This window comes from Pseudorca crassidens, chromosome 7, assembly GCF_039906515.1.
Source record: "Pseudorca crassidens isolate mPseCra1 chromosome 7, mPseCra1.hap1, whole genome shotgun sequence".
Classification (NCBI taxonomy): domain Eukaryota; kingdom Metazoa; phylum Chordata; class Mammalia; order Artiodactyla; family Delphinidae; genus Pseudorca; species Pseudorca crassidens.
Genome location: NC_090302.1, coordinates 36,509,953 through 36,529,206, shown reverse-complemented (window position 1 = coordinate 36,529,206; position 19,254 = coordinate 36,509,953). Strand labels below are relative to the sequence as shown.

At 40.8% G+C, this 19,254-nt stretch overlaps 1 protein-coding gene across 4 annotated transcripts in view; it reads right to left on the bottom strand.

The window, feature by feature from the left end:
- GNE (glucosamine (UDP-N-acetyl)-2-epimerase/N-acetylmannosamine kinase) overlaps positions 1-19,254 on the bottom strand; it is a 53,031-nt gene that overhangs the window by 17,497 nt on the left and 16,280 nt on the right. For all 4 annotated transcript variants that reach the window (XR_010944961.1, XM_067743947.1, XM_067743948.1 and 1 more), the window contains 8 exons: positions 15,525-15,976; positions 12,195-12,347; positions 9,633-9,845; positions 7,165-7,252; positions 6,218-6,428; positions 3,562-3,691; positions 2,972-3,193; positions 427-609 (listed from right to left, as the gene is read on the bottom strand). Coding sequence is in view for 3 of the 4 variants with exons in the window: in XM_067743947.1 (XP_067600048.1) it covers positions 427-609; positions 2,972-3,193; positions 3,562-3,691; positions 6,218-6,428; positions 7,165-7,252; positions 9,633-9,845; positions 12,195-12,347; positions 15,525-15,976 (1,652 nt within the window). In the remaining variant the exon portion in view is untranslated. The remainder of the gene's footprint in view (positions 1-426; positions 610-2,971; positions 3,194-3,561; positions 3,692-6,217; positions 6,429-7,164; positions 7,253-9,632; positions 9,846-12,194; positions 12,348-15,524; positions 15,977-19,254) is intronic.

Genomic DNA, 19,254 nt, shown 5'->3' with positions numbered 1-19,254 from the left:
GATATTAAACGACTCCCTCTTGAATTAGACTAGAAACCATCCTGACATTAATAACATGTCCAGAAATAGGTGTAATTCAAATAAACCTCTCAGTTGAAAAACTGTAATATGTTCATCCATTTAATTCTCCATTAAAATCTCTATTAAGTACCCAACCTGTGCTAGGGGCTGAGAAGGCAAAAATGAAAGACATCTCCCCTATCCTGGAGCTCAAGACCCCGGCCCTCCCAGTGCTGGAGAGGAAAGGTATTAATACGGGTCAGGACCAAGAAGACTTTGAGCTGCAGTATGTGGAGCCCTGATTTTCCTCTAGGGAGTGAAAAGGTTAAAAGTTCTGGTGTCAGCGTTCAGCTCTCTTTGGAATATCTACTTTGAAGTACTTGTCTACCATTTGGCTATTTAATTCCTCAGGTGAAAGAAACCGACCATCATGTAGCTTTTTTGCTTCCCTCTGCAAGGCCATTCCAGAGGCATATGCTTCAATACACCCATGGCTTCCACAGGAACAGTCAGGCCCATCCAGGGACACCACAATGTGGCCAAGCTCTGCAGCGCAGAAGGAGCTGCCATGGATCAGTTCATGCTGATGGATGATCCCCCCGCCAATTCCTATAGTGAGAGACGACAATCACTGAAGTGGCTCTGCACCTGAAACAGAAAACTGCTATGGCAACGCCTCCTCTGTTTAGCAAAGCTTTGGAATGTGAGGTTCTATATGGTGCCTACTTTCCTAGATAGCTGAAATTTACTAAGTACCAAAGCTTTACCTGGAATCATTTTGTATGGAAATATTTTTAGCTGATCCTCCAATGCCCTGTGTTGCATCTGCTTGGCTCACTATGATTTCAACTTGGTTCTCACCAAGGCCTTCTCCAACACTCAAGTAAGAGCCTAGTAGCCATGCACACACAGTTGCCCAGAAGCAGCTGTCAACCAAGGAGAGACAGGAGCCAGCAGATTAAGTGGACAACTCTGGGTAGATTTCAACCCCCACTGTCCTCAAGGCAACTTTGATAATACATCCTCTAATGGCTCCCCTGCTCTGTCCCACTCTTCCCACTCCCTCACTCCTGCTTCTCAGAATCACCTCCAAAATAAAATACCCACACTGAACTCCTTGTCTCAGGCTCTGCTGTGGGAGAAACCCAAGATAAGACAATCTTTCTGAAAGGTTTCATACACTACCTGCTTTTTTTTTTTTTTTGCAGTACGCGGGCCTCTCTCACTGTTGTGGCCTCTCCCGTTGCGGAGCACAGGCTCCGGACGCACAGGCCCAGCGGCCATGGCTCATGGGCCCAGCCGCTCCACGGCATGTGGGATCTTCCCGGACCGGGGCACGAACCCGCGTCCCCTGCATCGGCAGGCAGACTCTCAACCACTGTGCCACCAGGGAAGCCCCCACCTGCTTTCTTAAACAGAGAATATGAAACATGGTTTTGCCTCTTCATAATGCCACCATGTCTAAAAATCTATGATTCAATAATTTTGAATATCGATGAGTACTTTTTGTTATGGAGTTGAGGAGCTAGTAAGGGGTAAAGGGCGTTTTGCTTTAATAGGGTCTGCATTTTAGAGTTGTCCTGCCATCTCTTACTTCTTGTGGCACCTACTCATCAACCCTCACTCCTCTAATTTGCAGGTTATTACTGCTCTGAACTAGGAAATGATATCCAAGCTTGCTAAAACTGTGTCCGAGACTAAGAGAAGTGCATGAGCTCAGCATTAGGGAGGTAGTATAACGTGGAGTTTAAGAGCACACACGGTTTTATACATATTAGGATAGCGCAGGGAACTCCACTGTACAGTAGAAACTAACACAACATTGTAAAACAGCTATACCCTAATTAAAAACAAAAAAAAGAGCACGCACGGTTTGAAGTTAGGCATATGTGGGACCAAGTGCTGCCTCGAACACTGACTACCTGAGCCCGTCTTCTCATTTAAAAAAAAAATTGGGGGCTTCCCTGGTGGCGCAGTGGTTGAGAGTCCGCCTGCCGATGCAGGAGACACGGGTTCGTGCCCCAGTTCTGGGAAGATCCCACATGCCGCGGAGCAGCTGGGCCCGTGAGCCATGGCCGCTGAGCCTGCGCATCCGGAGCCTGTGCTCCGCAACGGGAGAGGCCACAACAGTGAGAGGCCCGCGTACCACAAAATAAAACAAAACAAAACAAAACAAAAAAAACAAATTGAGACATCAGCAAAAGTGGCAGAGTAGGGAACTCCAAAAGCCCATCCCTTCACTAAAGCAATGAACAAACTGGCAAAAACTGTCAGAATCGAGTTTTTTGGAACTCTGGAAACTAACCAAAACCTTACAACAACCAGGGGAACAATTAATCAAGAAAAAACCGGCTGAATCTTGGTAAGAGATTTCTGGCATTTTCTGGTCCCATCACACCCACCCCTCACCCCCCAGCTTGGCGATGGCCTAGAATAATAGCCTACATTGCCAGTACAGATGGCAATATGGAGAGAGCAGAATGAACCTTCTTCTCAAAGAATTGTGGTGGTTTGTTTTGACCTGCTTGGTGGCTCCCAGAGGACCAGCTCAAAGGGCTTGCCTTTATCTCACCTACCCCAGAACTTTCCCAGGGCTGAGGGGGCTATCCAGGGGGCACTCACCAAAAACATTTAAAGGCAAAATATAGTTATTAGTCTCTACTGCCTAGGGCAATGGACAACAGTTGTGACAAACAATATACTAACCAAAGAGAGTAGGAGGAAAGAAGCTTTGGGGAATAAGGGCTTTGAATAGCTCAGACAATTCCTGGGAAGTTAGAAGGCCAATGCATGCACAGGGCGGGGCACATGCTCAGAAAAGACCTGGGCGGGCCCTCACTCTCACCTTCAGGCTCTACTCAAGCAGGAAGTGAAGGTGAAAGCTGACTTGTAAACTGCCTGGCTGAGTGGTAAAGGCACGTGCCCCAACACACACCCTAGCTCCTGAAGCAGCCGTCTCTACTCCTCTTACCTGTGCCTGTGATAAGTGTCACAAAGTTTTCAAGGCCCTTTCCTTGGCCAAATTTCCTTTCTGCAAGGGCAGCACAGTTGCCATCATTGTCTACCCATACGGGGAGATGCAAAGTGTCAGACAGGGGGGTCCTGAGATCCACAGAGTTCCACTCTTGAATCAGTTTGGTTGAATGCAGCACAATTCCTTCCCGAGGATTTACACGGCCACCTGTGGAAATGCCTGGGCTCCACCACAAACACAAGGAAAATGATTCTAATGAGCAATCTCAGAAAAGTGTGCTGACTTTCTGGGCTTGGAACACTAATTCACCCAAGATCTCCTAAAACAAACATTACCAAGGACTGCAAGGAAATGTAAGGCAGTTCTGAGCTAAATCTGTGGCTCCCCATAGGTTGACAGTTCCATCAATGCTTCTCTCACAATGTTTGTTGGGGTCCCAGGAAGGCCCCATGCTTGGGGCCCACAGACAGGACCTGGAACCATCTACACACAGGGCAGACAGTGACCTGATGTTCCATCATGCATCAGAACTCAGCAAACTGTACATTAAAATGAACATTGCTTAGATATATAATTTACAATCTCACCTACTCCCAAAATTCTGCAGTTCAGTTTTACAGCTTCTGCTGCAGCTTCTACACACATCTGTAGGATTAAATTAATCCTCTCTTCATAGGTTTTAGGATTGAACTGAGTATACTTCTTAACTATTTCACCCTGAAAGAGAAAAAACAGATCTGTCTCATGGGTCTCAGCTAAGGAGCATACACTGAATCTTTGACCTTTTTCACAATAAATCAGACATTACTCTAGGACAGTACTGCAGAGTCAGATGACTGCTGGGGAAGGGATCCACTGTCTGGCTGGGGCCAGCCCTGGGATACACTCAGGTAGTTTCCTGGGAAGACAACCTAGCATATGGCCGTTGAAGCAATGACAACTCCACAGCCAACCAGATGGGCCCTCTCTTAAACATAAGGTGAATGTTGGCTAATCTGAATCGTCATTAGAAGGTCATTTTTAACTCTTTCAGGTTGACAAAATTTCCTTGTTTAAATACTGAAGCAACTAAATAAATATCCTAAGTCATTAAGCTTTAATCATCTGCCATAACTGAAGTCAATAATGGTATGGAACCATGATGTTTAAATTACTGTGCTTAGTGATATGTTTTAATACCAATCAGGGACAGTCCCTCCTAATTATTCTTGTTTTTAAATTTCTTTGCTCTTCTCACTTGTGTATTATTTTAAGTAAATTTCAGAATAATGTGGTTAAACTTTAAAAAGCCTCACTGAAATTGACTAGAATTACGTTAAACTCATAATTCAATTTGGAAAGTGCTGACATTTAAAAAAATACTCGGCACTCCTAACCAGGATATTTTTCAAGCCTTTATATTTTAAAGTTTTTAGATTTTCTTTTTATAGATCATATAGTTTTCTGGTTTAGGAAACCAGAAAACTTTATTTTATAAGTTCTGTTGTTCTAAATAGGATCACTTTTTCCATTCTTCTGTTATTAATGGATTTTTGTCCATTTACAAGGGTTAAAGCTGTCACTAATGACTCATTAAAAATAAACCTAGTTGTGTTTCTCCGCCTTCACTGTGCATCAGAATCACCTGGGCAGCTTTGAACAAATATTGATGCCTAGTCCCTACCCCCAGAGACTGGCATCTAACTAGTCTGGGGTGGGAGCCAGGCATCCATATATTTTTTAAAGCTTCCAGGTAACACTAATGTGCAATCAGGGTTGACAAATACTCACCTACAGAAAAATTCAAATCTTTACCTACAATTTCATATAAGTAAAAAGGTATTGATATTTATATATTTATCATATCTAGCCATTTTACTCAATTGTGTTATTCTACAAGCTTGTTGGTTTATTCGTATTGTCTATAAATAACATTTTTTGTTTTACCCTGTCCACAATCGCCATTTTTGCTATTCGTTCCTTGCTTTATTCCCTTCCTAACTTTGAGAATTATGTTAAATGGTGCAGAAAACATCCTTCTTTTCCACTTGATTTTAATAGGAATACCTATAGAAATGCCGCTACAGAGGGTGTTCACCATTGATATGGAATATATCTTTATGTTAAGAAAATATTTTTCTATTAATACTTTTTAAAGAGTATTTATAAAGGAGGTCTTTGTCTTCACTAAAATTATGTTTTGTTTTGCTTTTATTTGATCTAAACAACTTTGTGTTTAAAATCCTCTGTATTTCTCATGGATTCCTGAAACTTCACACATCTACAATGCTTCAAACAAAGATTTTTCTGTTAGGTTTATTCTTCCTTGTTAAGTCATCAGAGATCTTTTTTTTTTTTTTTTTTTTGCGGTACACGGACCTCTCACTGTTGTGGCCTCTCCCGTTGCGGAGCACAGGCTCCGGACGCGCAGGCTCAACGGCCATGGCTCACAGCTGCTCTGCGGCATGTGGGATCTTCCCGGACCGGGGCACGAACCTGTGTCCCCTGCATCGGCAGGCGGACTCTCAACCACTGCGCCACCAGGGAAGCCCCAGAGATCATTTTAACATGGACAGTTTGGTGTTTTATAAAGGTTCTGTCAACACTGTGGTGATGGTTTGGTTAAGAGATTGAAGGTATGCTGTATGCAACTGAAATCATGATCTAGAGGAGAAGCAATTCCCCTCACCATTTGCAGATGCCCTCCCCTGGGTAGTGAGAGTAATCAACATACTCCATGCTCCAAGCTGTTACCAAGTATAGAATATCAGGTCTCCTGGGTGGCAGATGCTCTCTCTGATGCCTAATCGGTCTCCCATTGTCAACTCAAGTCTACTAACTTGGATTCCCTGAGAACTTTACTTCTTTAAAATGTTAGTGAGGGCTTCCCTGGTGGCGCAGTGGCTGAGAGTCCGCCTGCCGATGCAGGGGACATGGGTTCGTGCCCCAGTCCAGAAAGATCCCACATGCCGCAGAGCGGCTGGGCCCGTAAGCCATGGCCGCTGAGTCTGTGTGTCCGGAGCCTGTGCTCCGCAACGGGAGAGGCCACAACAGTGAGAGGCCCGCGTACCAGGAAAAAAAAAAAAAAAAAGTTAGTGATTAGTAAAATAGTGAGACACACATTGTAATGGAACCAAAAGTCAATACTGTGGGCAAATGATTACAAGCTCTTGTGTATGTTTCTAGTCCTACCTTCCAACCACACTTTTTAAAAATCAACTACTCGTATGGGATATAAAGTTAAAACCTTAGGAGTTATTTTACCTTCATGCTGACTATTGCAACTCGGAGGTTCGTCCCACCAAGATCAACAGCCAAGGCACTTAGAGTTTCAAGAATATGGTCAATATCTTGGGAGATGTTATCCTTCACAGGAGGAAAACAGAATTTCTTTTGTAGTGGCTCTTGAAGATCAATAGATTTGAGAAACTTCAAAATCCTCGGAACAGCATTTCCATCCCCATATATCTTTGAACTGCAATGTCCAAAAAGTCAATTAAATTGTTTCTCTTGTACATATTAAATTATATTGAGGACACAGTATTACTGGAATCTGAAATTTCGGGTAATAAATAGTTTGGGCTTCTTCTTTTAAAATAACAACATCTGGATCTCTTCAGCCACACTCTAACTAAATACCTTCATATTATCAATAGAATATCTAAAACCATTGTTGATTGCAATACAACTATTTCCTCCTGAGATATCATTAACAAATTGCCTGTAAGATCAAAGAAAAATTATCTTTGTTAAGCCAATTTCAGAATATATCATAGTTTGGGACAGTAAAAAAATTTTTTTTTGCTTTTTTGGTTTTCATCTTTACTTTTGTAAGGAAAAAATTATTTTCAGAAAAAAAGAATCAAATAAAGGAAAATCTGATTAATTTGAAACAGAAAGGATAGTCTAAATTAAAATGCTGAACTATACTATTTTTAAAGAAAATCGTTACATTACTTTCTAATACTTACAGAAATTCAAAATAGGCTAAAGCAGTAGTTCCTAGCAGAAGTGCTGTATTAACTGAGACAAATTATTCTCCACTGGAACCCTTGGTAGAGTAACAGGGGGTAGATTAGCAAGCCCTGTCTCACCAGCAGATAGGGACCTCTAAGGATGCAGAATGAGAGCACCATTAGGGCGACTACACAGCTTGAAAATGGTGCCCAAAACAGCTCCTGTTTTAAATCACTTTAAAAGTATACACTCACCAAGGGTACTGTTTACCAAACTGAAGGTGCAGCGCTTGCAATATTTTGTCTTGGGTATCAGCATCCCGGACATGAAGGACATTCTCCCCTAGGTAAATCCAGTGCCGTATAGTGATTCGGAAGTGGGAGAAACCAAAGAATATAGAAATGAGCAGTGTGTCGTGCTTATAAGTAGCCCTATAACCCAGAAGGCTTCAAACAAGTCTTCTATTAGAGAGACGAACTTTTCTACTTTATACCTTTTAAAGCACTCTCAGCAAGATCTCCATATATCAGATAAGTAAGGGGCCGTAGGTTCCTTTATTCCCAAAGAGAATAAATCAAGCTCTTGTTTGTTTATTGGAATAAATAAGGTAATTAATCCAGTATCCACTTGCCACTCATCTGTTCATCCAGCGTGTCCACTCTTTCCATCTGTCCTACCTTCCATCTACTCAGCCAGTTGTGGGATCAACTGGTCAGGCCAGGTTGCCAGTTAGTCAACTGGCCAGTCAGCTGTTGATGCAGTCACTTCCTTTCCATACATTTTCTGACCAATTTGAGGGAGTAAATACAGTGACAATGACATGTTTTTTCAATAGACTTGGATATGAAGAGGAGAAAAGCATAAGGGTGGTGGCTGGGGAGAGGTTGTTTTGTACTGTTTTGTTTTGAAGATACCAGAGACTTAGGCATGTTTAAATGCCGAGGAGGCTAAAGATACATGGAAGAGAAACGTCCTTGAGAAGCCAAGAGGGGTGGGGATTTAGAACACAGGTAGAAGGCAGAGCAGTGGACAGGCAGGGGTGACCCTACACCCTCCAATGTAAAGAAGGTAAGAAGGAAAGGATAGAGGGGCATGTGTTTGTGTAAGTGTGGTGGCAGAAAGGACTGCCTTTTTTTTTTAAGAGAAATCTTTTTTTTAAATAAATTTATTTATTTTTGGCTGCATTGGGTCTTTGTTGCTGCAGGCAGGCTTTCTCTAGTTGAGGTGAGCGGGGGCTGCTCTTCGTTGCGGTGCGCAGGCTTCTCATTGCGGTGGCTTCTCTTGTTGTGGAGCACAGGCTCTAGGCGTGCAGACTTCAGCAGTTGTTGCATGCAGGCTCAGTAGTTGTGGCTCGCGGGCTCTAGAGCACAGGCTCAGTAGTTGTGGTGCACGGGCTTAGTTGCTCTGCGGCATGTGGGATCTTCCTGGACCAGGGATCGAACCCGTGTCCCCTGCCTTGGCAGGTGGATTCTTAACCACTGCGCCACCAGGGAAGTCCCAGGACAGACTGCTTTTGCTAGAAGACCCTGGTACCAAATCCAATGTTCACATCTTATTTGAACTCTCAGCATCATTCAACACCATCTCCTTGAAACCCTTTCTTTTCTGGGCTTTAATAATATCACACTCCCGGTTTTCTGGCAGTTCCTTTTCAGTCTTCCCTCCTGGCCCTTCCCTCCTCATCAGAAGGGCTCCAGAGTTTGGTCCTAGGCTCCATTCTCTTCCCTATTTACATGTTCCCCCTGGGTAATCTCATTTCATCCCTTGGTTTTAAATACCATTTCTGGCACAGTGTGTCATTATCCTCAATATCCTTTGTACAGTAGCAGAATTTTTAGCTTGGCATCTAATCACCCAGCTAAAGGCTATATGTATTCTTCAGCTACCCTTGCAGCTGGATGTGGCCATGTGACGACATTCTGATAGGATGTATGAAGAAATACTTGCAACTTCCAAGTTGTGCTTTTAGAGGGAAGGACATCTTCCCCTCTCCTCCTTTCCCAGTGGCTAAAATGTGCACTTGACAGCAAGAGATGGAGCAACCATCAAGAAGATAGATGGAGGCTAAGTCTCTGATGACTTACAGTGAGAAACAAAGAAAATCTAACTTATTTGAGGCACTCTTATTTTGGGTCTCTCTGTTACAGCAGCTGAACTGATATCCTAACTAAACACCATCTATACGCCATCACTCTCAAATTTGTATCTTCAACTTCAACTCTCCCTGGAACAACATAGCTGCCAACCTGCCATCTCCACTCATATCTAATAGGCATCTCAAACTTAACATGGCCATTAGAGAACTCTTAATTCTACCCACTCCCAAATTATTCCGTCCTCAGGGTACTCCGTATCAGGAAAGAACACCCCCACTACTCAAACCAAAAGTGTAAGAATTATTGTTGATTCCCTTCTTCATTTTACTGGGCACAGGAAAATGAAAGACTGGCATTCATATAACACATTCAACCACATTCTCTCTTAAACACAGCCATCAAAGACCATAATTAACTAAGAAACTCTTAGCTCTGATATTACAAAGACAATAAAAAATATGGTAATCAATGTGTGCTACCTATAGGTTTCAGCTACAATTGGTCATTAACCTCATTCACTCACTTACTGATAAACACATATGCCAGCACTGATACGTGCATACTTTATAATAACTCATACAAATGTATTAAGCTTAGTCAGTTGAAATATAAGCAAAGGTAAATACCTGTTTCTCTTCCAATCTGACGTGTTCCTAGGTTGATCACAGGTGTTCCAAAAGCTCCAACCTCTCGTACCCCACAGCTGCTGTTCCCAATCATACAACCAGCATGGGCAACCAGCTGTATAAACTGGTCAAATGGGACATGTTTAACTGCACGAAAATTGGGATGATGCTCAATGCCCTTCTTCCGCATCACTCGAACCATTTCTTTGCTCCCTGTGAAAATGAAAAGAACCAACTGTTAAATGGTTTACGAGATAAAGGAACAATTTTCATCGGCAAGTATAGCCCCACTTAAAGAAATATCCCTCATAAAAACTCATAACAGTTATTAGGGAAACAGTCCTTTTAATTACTGATCTTTTCATGAATGATCAACATCCAAAACATCTGGTCAGCCCTGTGTTTCAACTCGTCTAGAAACTTTAAACAGCAGCAGTGGGTCTCTTCAAACAGCACTCCACAAAGCAAATACTAACACCCCAGTGAAAGCTCTTACCTTACCAATTAAGAGGCTCAAGACAGGCCAACAGTCTCTGTCTCTTAAGCCAGGAGTTCCTAAATGGAAAGGTCTCGGGCTCCACGTACCAAGCCGATCAGAGGGCCTCTGCCTCAGCTATGCTCACATCTACAGTAACGACAGCTCGATGGGACAGCAAGCGCTCCCACTTACGTGGACTAAACAAGCTCTAAGCAAATACAGATTCTGAAACTGTGGCTGATATTTTACTTTACATGCATGACTTTGTTTTGAAAAGTTACAGATGTATGAGGGGGAGACGATATTCGTGTCCCTCTGCTTGCCTCTCTACTCACCCTTTCCTAGTGGCTGTGACCAAGGCGGGCAAGGAGGCTAATCTGATCAGTTACAAGGCAGGACGACGACCACACTGTGTCCACTGGTGTGCAGGAGCCGCGAATTTAACAGAAGCTGAGCATGCATGTGTTCTCCTTTTAACTTTCTCCATGGCAAGGCAGGCAACAGACTCAGGGGCTAACTCCTTAGAGCAGGCCCGGCCACTTCTCTCCTGCCAGAACATGCCAGTCATTACCTAGAACTCGTGTAGTGCAGGGCACGCCAGAAGCTGCTACTATTCCAAGGTTCAGATTTGGGTTCAACTGAAGGCTTCTCTTTGGCCCTATACGACAGGCACTAAACCTGTTTTCCAGAAAAGCCTACATTAGGGAATGGGGCACTAAGTCAGATAATGAGAAAGTGATGCCTTGATTCTTATTTCCCTCTTGTTCCTTGTGTATATTTTATCAAAAACCCTGTGAAAAGGAGAGGCGAGTGGCAGACATGATTTAGGCATTCCTGGGACCCTTTCCTTTCATAGGGGTAAAAAATCTCAAATTCTAAAGTATATACAATAAGGAAGGTATATTACAAACAATATCACTGACAATACTGAAGAAGAGATATAATTACATTATAAATATTTATGCAAAAATTTAAGGGATTAGAAAAGAATAAATATTAAGGTTTTTGAAATATTGATACATAACCTGGATGAAATCTGGGTTGGGGGTCTTAAAGTTTTTTTCCTACTAACACCCTACTTTGTTCCCCCTAACGGAAAACATTATTCAAGACACACTAAGGGAAGGATTCTTTCAGTGTAAGATGGTGACATCTTGGCACTGCAGAGAAGGGATCCTGCCTCCTTTACCAAAAAATGCCTAAGAGCTCAGCAATGAGTGGTATCAGCTAATAATAACCAGTATCTGAAAATCCCTCAGTATCAGGCCCTGCTCTGGCATTTCCCATTTATATATCCCTACCATTAACCTAAGGTCTTACTAGCACTGGTTCCATCCACCAGTAGGTGATCAATCAGGTTAGGCTTAAGGATCAACTGGTTGGGAGCTAGAGATCGAAATTGCTTAAGCGCAAGATTAAATTAAGGTATAGCTAACATAAATAAGAGAACAAGAAATAAAAATAATGGCTATTTTACTGCAGTCAGTAGGATCATTACTTTCCTAGAGACACTCTTTCAGCTTCTAAGGTTTATATCTCTTGGCTATTGCATTTTTTTTTAACATCTTTATTGGAGTATAATTGCTTTACAATGGTGTGTTAGTTTCTGCTTTATAACAAATCAGCTATACATATACATATATCCCCATTATCTCCTCCCTCTTGTGTCTCCCTCCCTAGAGTCTGTCATACAGAGTGAAGTGAGTCAGAAAGAGAAAAACAAATACCATATGCTAACACATATATATGGAATCTAAAAAAAAAAAAAAATAGTTTTGGCTATTGCATTTTCTCGTTGATGGAAACTGGAGGGAAGAGACTAAACATGAAACTAGAATGGAGATTTGAGATTTTTTTTTAAGTATTTATTTCTTTCCTATTAAGTTTCTACTAGACTTAATAATATCACAAACTCCTCAATCTACTGCAAAATCGGTGATCCTTTGAAAATCAGAATGCATTTCAGAATAGAATGGCCTTCAATGATAAGATGAGCAAGATAGGAAGGTCGGTCAAAAGAAGACATAATAGAAACATAAAACTGGAAAGGTAGGTGGCATACTTTCATTTTCAAGTTAAATTACCTGCATCAATATTTGGAAACAGAACTAGGGTCCGCTTGTTAAATGAGATAAGTGCATCCAATGTTAGTTCAAACATTTTTAGGGAATGCTTAATGTCCGTGGTCACAGGGTGCTGTAGTGCAACAATGTAATCTTTAGATTTTACATCATCACCTGTTTAAAGAAAAATCAAACCACATTGCTTCATTAGTTAAGAATCTTAAAGGAGGAAGAAGCAAATTCTAAAAAGCAAGACCCCAAAGTCTATGTTTTAAAATTCTGAGGAAAAAACAATTTGTCACATTCTAAGCAAGGCATCCAAATTCGGATCAAAGGATAAGAACTTACAGCAACAAGTCCAAGGATTCTTCAGGGAACTTAACGTTTTACAAAGGTGCTTGCTACCACAAACAAAATACATAATTTTAAAGAGTAGACACTAGACTTCATTGTCTTAAAGTTCACAATATTTCAAAGCGTTAGAAAAATGTGACTCTTCCCAATTTCTAACTAGTGTTTCTAATGAATTATCAGCAATATTAATGAGTAATAATGTGTTGCAAATCAGGGCATTTAGAGATTGATTGAGCATGAAATAAATTTCGTATAATGCATAGGCATTTCCCCACTATCGCCCACCAGATTCAACAAACCACCAGTGTTTCTAACTCTGTTCAAAGGCCTAGAAAGGCTTCACTCATCCCCAGGCTGGGATCCCAAGGACAGTTCCTCAGCAAAAATGTAAAGTGTAAAAGATTTGGATGGACAGTGCCATGCCAAATAACACAAAGAATTCTGCAACAGGGCCTATATTATCCTATAAAACTGAAGATGAGCTCTACTCACTTATTTTTTGTTTGTTTTGTTGTTTTCTTCTACTCTTTTTTTTTTTTTTTTTTTTTGGTTGCGGTACGTGGGCCTCTCACTGTTGTGGCCTCTCCCATTGCGGAGCACAGGCTCCGGACGCACAGGCTCAGCGGCCATGGCTCACGGGCCCAGCCGCTCCGCGGCATGTGGGACCTTCCCGGACCGGGGCACAAACCTGTGTCCCCTGCATCGGCAGGCGGACTCTCAACCACTGCGCCACCAGGGAAGCCCCCTACTCACTTATTTTTAATGAAAGAATATATTTATTTGTGATATTAATTTTAATGATCAACTTTATCATGAATTATGTTTATCATTAATCCAAATTCAATCAGTAGCAGTTACTTTTTTAAATTTATTAATTTTTTTTGTGTGTGGTACATGGGCCTCTCACTGTTGTGGCCTCTCTCGCTGCGGAGCACAGGCTCCAGACGTGCAGGCTCAGCGGCCATGGCTCACGGGCCCAGCTGCTCTGCGGCATGTGGGATCTTCCCGGACCGGGGCACAAACCCGTGTCCCCTGCATCGGCAGGCGGACTCTCAACCACTGTGCCACCAGGGAAGCCCAGCAGTTACTTTTTATGATTTAATGGTAACAGAAATTTTTTACTAAGAATCTTCAGTAGTATTTGATTTAAAAGACTACAGGCTCCAAAATTTTATTTTAAAAAATGACTGGTCCCATATCATGTTCTAAACTGGGGGTGGGTTGGGGATATAATTACTAAATTTTTGTTCAAAGTAGTAAAAAAGAACAGTGAAAAAGAAAACACAGAGCGATGAGCTGGAGCTACCCATCCCTGGCAATAATACATTTTGTGCAAAGCCTGCACCTGGTCCTCGATGTATGACTTCTGACATTTATCTGCCTTTGTCTCCAGAACTCAGCAGCTTCAGCCCTTCCACACAACCGTTTCCATTACGGTACCATTACTTGGTTTTGGGTCAAAAAGTTCTATATTTACTGTGGTATTTCTTTCAATATTAGGAATGTAACATGTCTTTTTAACTTTGCTAATATTTTTATTAGGACTGTTATTTATTAATGTTCTGGTTACAAAGCTGCATGTTCTGAGTGGCTTACTCAATACTATTTTTCTTATAAGCAGAAGGATAACGTCAGAAATTGCAGGTTGAGAAGCAGGTACAGGCTTTGCACAAAAGGTATTATTGCCAGGGACAGGTGGCTTTGGCTCAATGTCTTTTTCCCCCCCACTGGTTTAAAAAAAAATCTAGTTTTTGCTATTTCGTCATTCTTCTTTTCACAAACTGCTTAAAAGGTTCCAAGGAGAACCTTAAGCCCTGCAAGTACAATTTTGCTGTATTCTGCTTTATAAGGGTTATTTTCTATTCATTACAAGTTTTTCAGAAATACAAAGTTTTTCAGAAGACATAGTGAGCTAACACTATAATCAGAACAGAATGCAAGAATGTTTACTTAGAAGCATGCAGAAAGGGGAGACTGAAGAGACAGAAGCCTGTTCCATCAGCATTATCTTGACAGGTTCCCTGATAGCTATGAATCTGTCCAAGGATAAGAAATATATAGAATGGATTAACTTATATAGTAGAAAAACCCAATTTATTTCCTGTTCTAATGTGATCTGGATTTAAAATATACACAATCACTTTGATTACACAATCACCTAATTAATTTACTATTAACTTCATTATTCAACAGATCTACCTCTTCACAGAGGAAAGTCCTAAATACCTAAATAGACGATTAGTCCTGATTGGCCCTCTAAATAGTACTCTCACTATAAATTAACTAATAGACATTGTGTGTAAACCTATTTTCTTTGCCTCTGAGTAGCGAAAATAATTTCCAGGAATCTAGATCATTGATCATTGAAGATTTCAGACCTTAAGGCTTACTTACAGAGGTAACAATCTCTAATGGTACAACTATGACTTCTGCTTTTTAATAATAATCATAATCCCTTATAACTGCTTTCAACATCCATTATCTCATCTGAGTATTCCAACAAGCCCATAAGAAAGGCATTAAAATTAAAAATAACAATTTGTTTCATTGAGCTAAAAAGCAAAATAAAGGAAAAAAAAACCTTAATTCTACTAACCAGAAGTGAATATTATAAATGACTTGGTGCACATACTTACCGACCTTTCTACGTTACTGTTTTTATAAAAATGTATCATTATACGTATAATTTTATAGCTTGCTTTTTTTTCCTTTTTGATATATCAGGATCGGTTCCTGTAACTAATATTCACCTATAACATTATATTTAATGGATTAAAAGCATTCCATTTAAAAAATTCAATCCATTAAGTCTATTTTATAGAAAAGGTGAGTCTCAGAGAGGTGAAGTCATACCATTGGGCGAGATCTATGAACTAAAAACCTTGGCCTTCTGATTGCTAATGGAACATTCTACCCACAGTAGTTTCCAAAGGACAGAAGCATACCCGAACTTTCGGACAAAAGCAACCATTAGACTGAATGAAGTCTGATACATACCTAACCACATCCGAATGATGCTCATGTAGTCTTTGTTCTTGGCGGAGAGAAGTTTGTCATAGGAAGGGCAGCCTGCCAACAAGATGCGATCATGGTCCTCACACATGGATATCAGGTGTTGCTCTGCACTTCGGGTGCAGCACACATGATAATGAGCCAGTTTCGTTATAGCGTGTCTGATAGAGTCGTCAATGGTCCCACTGACTTCCCCCCCTTCAATGTGAAGGATTCGGATGTTCATCAAGGCAGCAGACGTAGCCAGAGCCAGGGCATCAAACCTGTCTCCATGAACAATCATGATATCAGGCTTCAGGCGGTTAAGAACATCTGGTAGCTTCACAAGGGCCAGGCCCACTGACTCCACCATGGCTGCCTCATCTTCCCCTCTGACAATTGTGTGTAGTCTGGTGTTAATGTCAAAGTCATCTTGTTCAATCATGCGATATGTGTTTCTAAAGCAGGAGAGAAATAACAATGTGAGAGCATGTTCTTAAGTATAGGGCTATAAAAACATCAACATTAACCCTGAAGGGAGAAATATTTCACAAAATTTCCTTGTTAAAATAAATGAACTGAAGTGTAACTTACACACAAAAATAAAAGCACAGACCATAAATATACAGATCACTTAATTAATTTTTCTACACAAACACCCCTCTAGCCACCACCCAGATCAACACATCCCGCACCTGGGAGGTCTCACTTGTGCCCCCTTCAGTGAGCACCTGGAGGGAGAAATATTGGAGGGAGAATGTTTTTATCAGGAAAAGAGAGAGTAAATTTTACAGTGGTCACAACTATTTCTTTCTTTTTTAAAATACATATAAATTTTTAAAAAGAAATATGCTACTTAATAGAAAAAAATTACTTATAAAAGCAGAGCTCATTAAAAAAAGTAGTATGGAACCAGGATACCTGACATGTCACTATAATATAAATTTCTGAATGATGGAAATTATCTCCTGAATTCTCTTTGTATGTTACCATTAATGCAGCATAATTCTGACTGGGGTGAAAATGTAGGTTTTTAAATTGGCTGTGAAATGCAGTTTCAGGTCTGTTTCATGCTTCAGTAACAACAGCAATTCTCAATGCCTTAAAGTTTCCTGCCTGTTATGACTAGATTTTAAAAGATCCGACTTTTTTTTCTAAATATACATTTATTATTTAAAAATTGGAAAACACAGAAAATTATCATGCATAAACCTACCACTCGGCAATATCAGTATTACCATTTTGATTTCTTTCTAGCCATTTTATGCATAGTATTTCAACATGGTTGAGAACACATCATAGTACAATTCTGTAATCTAGTTAATCCATTTAACACTATATTTTCTCAGATCATGAAGGATTCTTTACATACATCATACTGATGCCTTAGTAGTCATTTTATAGATTCCTTTGGATTTTCCTACAAAAGCTATGATGTCATCTGTAAATAAAGACAATCTTGTGCCTTTATTTATATCTCGTTTCATTGCACTGGCTGTTACATGCAGTACACAGAGAAGGGTGAAAGTGGATGTCCTTACCTTGTTACCAATCTTTGGAGAAAAGCACAAATTTTATGTTAGCTATAGGTTTTTCACAGGTGGTCTTTATCAGACTGAGGAATTTCCTTTCTATTCCAAGTTTGCTAAAGGTTTTACCATAACTAGTTGTTGAATTTTGTCAAATGCTTTTTTAATATCTATTGAGATGAATGTGTTGGTCCCCCCACCCACCGCCTTTTTTCTTAATTGGGGTATAGTTGTTTTACAATGTTGTGTTAGTTTCTACTGTACAGTGAAGTGGAGTTTCCTGTGCTATAGAGCAGGTTCTCATTAGTTATCTATTTTATACATATTAGTGTATATATGTCAATCCCAATATCCCAATTCATCCCACCCCCACTTTCCCCCCTTGGTGTCCATAAGTTTGTTCTCTACATCTGTGTCTCTATTTCTGCCTTGCAAACTGGTTCATCTGTACCATTTGATTTCCCACTTTACTCTGTTAATACGTGAATCACACTAATTGATTTTCAAATGTTAAATCAATCTTGAATTCCTGAGATAAACCCACTTGGTCATGACGTATTATCTGTTTTTGTATATTGCTGGATATGATTTGCTAATTTTTTGTTTAAAATTTTTATGTCTAATTCATGAGGGATACTGATCTGAATTTTCTTATAATGTCTTTCTCAGGTTTTGATATCAGGATTATGCTGACCTTATTAAATAATCTAGGAAGTCTCATGGCTCCTCTATTTTCTGAAAAAGTTTATATAGGATCTTAAAAGTTTGATAGAATTCAAAAGTGCAGCCAACTTGGTAGGAAGTTATTTTTATAGGAAGTGTTTGATAATGAATTCAATTTCTTTAATATAGAGCTATCGAGATTTTCTATTTTTTTCTGTCAATTTTGGTAAGTGGTGTTTTTCAAGGAGTTTGTCCATTTCATCTAAATTGACTGTCAAATTTACTGGCCTAATATTCTCCTTTTATTCTTTTAATGGCTGTAACATCAAGATGATATCCTCTTTGTTATCCTATATTGGTAAATACTGTGTTCCCTTTTTCTTGTTCTGCAGGAGCTTGTCAATTTTATTATTTTAAAGAAATAACTTTTGCCTCGATTAATTTTCTCTACTGTTTAATCTACTCTTACATTTCATTGATTTCCACTCTACCGTTCCTCCCTTCTACTTACTTTGGGCTTAATTTTCTTTTTCCTGTTTGTTAAAGTGGAAATGGATCCTTGACTCTAAATTTCTCTTTTTTCACGTAAGTATTTAAAGCTATTAATTTCCCCATAAGCACTGCTTAATCTATACCCACAAATTTTGAAATACTGTAATATTGGTTTTAATTTAAATTTATTTATTTATTTTTGACTGCATTGGGTCTTCGTTGCTGTGCACGGGCTTTCTCTAGTTGCAGTGAGCAGGGGCTACTCTTCATTGCAGTGCGCAGGCTTCTCACTGCAGTGGCTTCTCTTGTCGCGGAGCATGGGCTCTCAGTGCACGGACTTCAGTAGTTGTGGCTCATGGGCTCTAGAGCGCAGGATCAGTAGTTGTGGCGCACAGGCTTAGTTGCTCTGTGGCACATGGGATCTTCCCCGACCAGGGCTCGAACCCATGTCCCCTGCATTGGCAGGTGGATTCTTAACCACTGCACCACCAGGGAAGTCTGATATACTGCAATATTTATTATCCAATTCAAAACATTTTCTAATTTCCCTTAGGATTTCTTGTTTGACCCCTAAGCTTAAAACTCAACAATAAAAAACCCGATTTAAAAATGGGCTAAAGGGGCTTCCCTGGTGGCACAGTGGTTAAGAGTCCGCCTGCTGATGCAGGGGACGCGGGTTCGTGCTCCGGTCCGGGAAGATCCCACATGCCGCGGAGTGGCTGGGCCCATGAGCCAAGGCCACTGAGCCTGCACGTCCGGAGCCTGTGCTCCACAACGGGAGAGGCCACAGCAGGGAGAGGCCCGCGTATTGCAAAAATAAATAAATAAATAAAAATGGGCTAAAGGGCTTCCCCGGTGGCACAGCGGTTAAGAATCCGCCTGCCGGGCTTCCCTGGTGGCGCAGTGGTTGAGAATCTGCCTGGCAATGCAGGGGACATGGGTTCGAGCCCCGGTCTGGGAAGATCCCACATGCCACAGAGCAACTAGGCTCGTGAGCCACAACTACTGAGCCTGCGCGTCTGGAGCCTGTGCTCCGCAACAAAAGTGGCCAC